Consider the following 3,310-nt stretch of genomic DNA (forward strand, 5'->3'; position numbering starts at 1 on the left):
TTTTTTTTTTTTTTTTTTTTGAGACAGAGTCTTACTCTGTAGTGCAGGCTGGAGTGCAGTGGAGTGATCTCGGCTCACTGCAACCTCCGCGTCCTGGATTCAAGTAATTCTCCTGCCTCAGATTCCCAAGTAGCTGAGATCACAGGCACGTGCCACCACACCCAACTAATATTTTGTATTTTTAGTAGAGACGGGGTTTCACCATGTTAGCCAGGATGGTCTCCATCTCCTGACCTCATGATCCGCCCGCCTCGGCCTCCCAAAGTGCTGGGATTACAGGCATGAGCCACCACGCCCAGCCACTCTCTGGATCTTTAAAACAGTGATGCTAAAAACCTGCCTCACCAGGGGATTAACAGAATTTAATAAAACAGTAAGTCTTTGTAAACATCATTCAGGCAGAGCAAGAATATATAGTTTATCATCCCGTCTTTTAACAACCTTCTCACTGCCTTACTCTCCCTTCATTTCCATTTCTGCCATCCGCAATATGAGTTCCACCCCTCACCACTCAACTGGATGGCCTCCAGATCGCCACATGCCATCTTTCCACGCGGCCTTTAACAGCAAAGGCTCTGGAATCAGATGGCCTAGGTTCAAGTCCCAGCTGCACAACTTCCTGTGCCTAGGTTTCCTCACGCATTGACAATGATAATAGGACCCTCCTTACAGGGCTCTTATGGACACTGAATGTGCCAAGAAGTGTAAATTACACCTGGCACATAGGAAAGTATATTGGTATTCCCCGAAATCTATTTTCTAAACTTTGATTAGATAACATAATATACATTCAAAAATTGCATAAAACATAAATGTGTAGCATAATAATTATAAAGTAAACTCCATGAAGCTTTCTGAGTGTCCCTTCCTGATCTGACCATTCTTTATCCCAGAAGGAACTGCTATCCCAAATTCTCCAGAAATCACTGGGCCCTCGAACTCCTGGGCTCAAGTGATCCTGCCAAAGTGCTGAGATTACAGGCGCAAGTCACCACGGCTGGCTTGTGGCAGAATTTATAGACAATAAAATTCATCCTTTGAAGGTCCAGTTTGATGACAAATGTGTAAGATTCTCAGATCTTGGCCGCGCCCGGTAAAATGTGTAAGTTTCTCAGATATTGGCCGCAGTGGCTCATGCCTGTAATCCCAGCACTTTGGGAGGCTGAGGCGGGCGGATCACAAGGTCAGGAGATCGAGACCATCCTGGCCAACATGGTGAAACCCCATCTCTTCTAAAAATACAAAAATTAGCTTGGCATGGTGGTGCATGCCTGTAATCCCAGCTACTTGGGAGGCTAAGGCAGGAGAATCACTTGAACCAGGGAGTCGGAGGTTGCAGTGAGCTGAGATCGTGCCACTGCACTCCAGGCTGGTGACAGAGCGAGACTCCGTCTCAAAAAAAAAAAGGTTCTCAGACCTTAACACCTCTGCCCGTGTGCTCCACCCCCTACACACAGCACAAACCTCTTTAACCCAGTCCTTCCCCTTCCTTTGCAGAATGACGTGTTCCCTGAAGTCCATTGATTTCCCCACCTTCCTTTTCCTCCTCATTCCTCAACCTGGCTCTGCCTATTGCGGGTATGTTCCTCAGGGCTCCATCCCTGGTCCTGCTTTCTCCCCCATGGCATTCTCTTGCCATGTTCATCTGCTCCCTCAGCAGCGTCTCTGCAGATCACTCCCAAGTCTGCGCCAGGGCCCCACCCACCTTGTCTGATAAACCACACTCAGTCTGAGAATCACAGGCCACTGACACCTCAAATTCAGGATGTGCAAAGGCAAATTCTGTTTGCCCCAACCAGTCTCTGCCACATACATATATTTCCTATGTTATAGTCCCTAGAAGCCCAACCCAAATCAGATTTCTCAATTGATCAAATTCCCTACAGTCAACCACTTCCCAAGTCCTCTCTACTCAACTGCCACCAAGATCTCTCCAAGTTTCTTCTGTGCCTCCAAATGCCTCCCTTCTTCTGTTTGCCAGGGGAGGGTCCCCTTACTCAAAATAACTTCTGATGGGCCCTACAGGCAAAATCCAAGCACAAGTCCTTCAGGGAGCTTCCACATTGTGGTGAACCAATGGGGAATCTGTCACTTGGGCCTGCATACCCCACAGTCGCCTTCTTCCAAGGATGGCACTCCGTTTTCCTGTGGCGAGCCGCACCTCTCCATTCTCAGGTATGGACAGCACTACCCACCCAACAGACCCAGGCCTAAGGCCATCACACAGTCAATTCAGAACCAGCACCTCCATTCCATGGGGCTTCATCTTATGGAAAAGGAGCTGTCTTTTGCCAGTGGTCTCAGAGCAGGGAGGATACCAGTCTGGAGCTGCCAGTTTTCAACGTGCAGCTCAAGTGAGAAAGCACACATCCTGACATCTTTGGATCCTGTAGCCATAGAACCTACGGATCCAAGAGTGGCGTCCAAAACACGCCCTTCTTGGCTTAAGCCATACTGGGCTGGTTTTCTAACCTTTGCAATAGAAAGGGTCCCATCCGAGGCTGCAATTTCCTTCCTTCCCTCATCATCTCACCATCCCCTCACCCCTCAGCTATGCCTGACATTTTCTAAATCAAAAACACAACAAATACCCCAAAAAACTGTTCAAGCCAGCTGCCTTATTTAATTCCCAAGCATTCCTCTGATGCCTCTGTGCCTTTGCCCACGCCAATCTCTGGCGCTGGGCTGCCTTCCCTCTCTAGTCTCTGCGAATCCTACTCCTCTGTAAGGCCTCCTCACCTTCCTCTCCCTTCCCTGAGCCCCCATAACATTCTGAATACATTTACTACAGTTCCCTGCTTAAACTCGGCTCTTCCAACAGGACTGCAAGTTCCTGTGGCGGTGGTCAGGACCCACTCATAACATCTCTGCATTAACCCAGGAGGTGACTCAAAAAATACTTGCTTGACTGAATGGGAGGAAGATGGCACAGCAGAAGAGAGACTCCCTGGATGGGGTTATTCAGTCTCTCAGGGCTCTGCCAGGTATGGATCTTACACACAGCCACATTCCCAGGGTGACGAGAGGACCCAGGGCACACAGCTCACCTCCAAAAAAGCAGGGCGAGCAGGACACACTGGACACACAAATCGGGTGAAGCAGGTACAGCAGCTCTTGCAAGGCACATGAGCAAAGCCCTGGCCTCCACATGAGCTCCCTTCCAGGCTGCTGAGTTTTTCACATTTTTACAAACTCAGGACCTCAGAGCCGTAATAACCCACATGGGCTCTGTGCTTCTATCGGAATCTGCAGGCAGGTACGGCAGGTACACACTAGGCAACCTCTGCCCTCACTCTGGGTCAGGAGGTGG

General features: G+C 49.3%; 1 protein-coding gene across 1 annotated transcript in view; it reads right to left on the minus strand.

The window, feature by feature from the left end:
• Window positions 1–3,310, minus strand: part of LOC116458371 (uncharacterized) — a 92,007-nt gene that overhangs the window by 9,599 nt on the left and 79,098 nt on the right. The window contains exon 72 of the mRNA XM_032137991.2: window positions 1,534–1,543. Within this exon, the coding sequence (XP_031993882.1) occupies window positions 1,534–1,543 (10 nt within the window). The remainder of the gene's footprint in view (window positions 1–1,533; window positions 1,544–3,310) is intronic.

This window comes from Hylobates moloch, unplaced genomic scaffold (assembly GCF_009828535.3).
Source record: "Hylobates moloch isolate HMO894 unplaced genomic scaffold, HMol_V3 SCAFFOLD_19, whole genome shotgun sequence".
NCBI classification, from domain to species: domain Eukaryota; kingdom Metazoa; phylum Chordata; class Mammalia; order Primates; family Hylobatidae; genus Hylobates; species Hylobates moloch.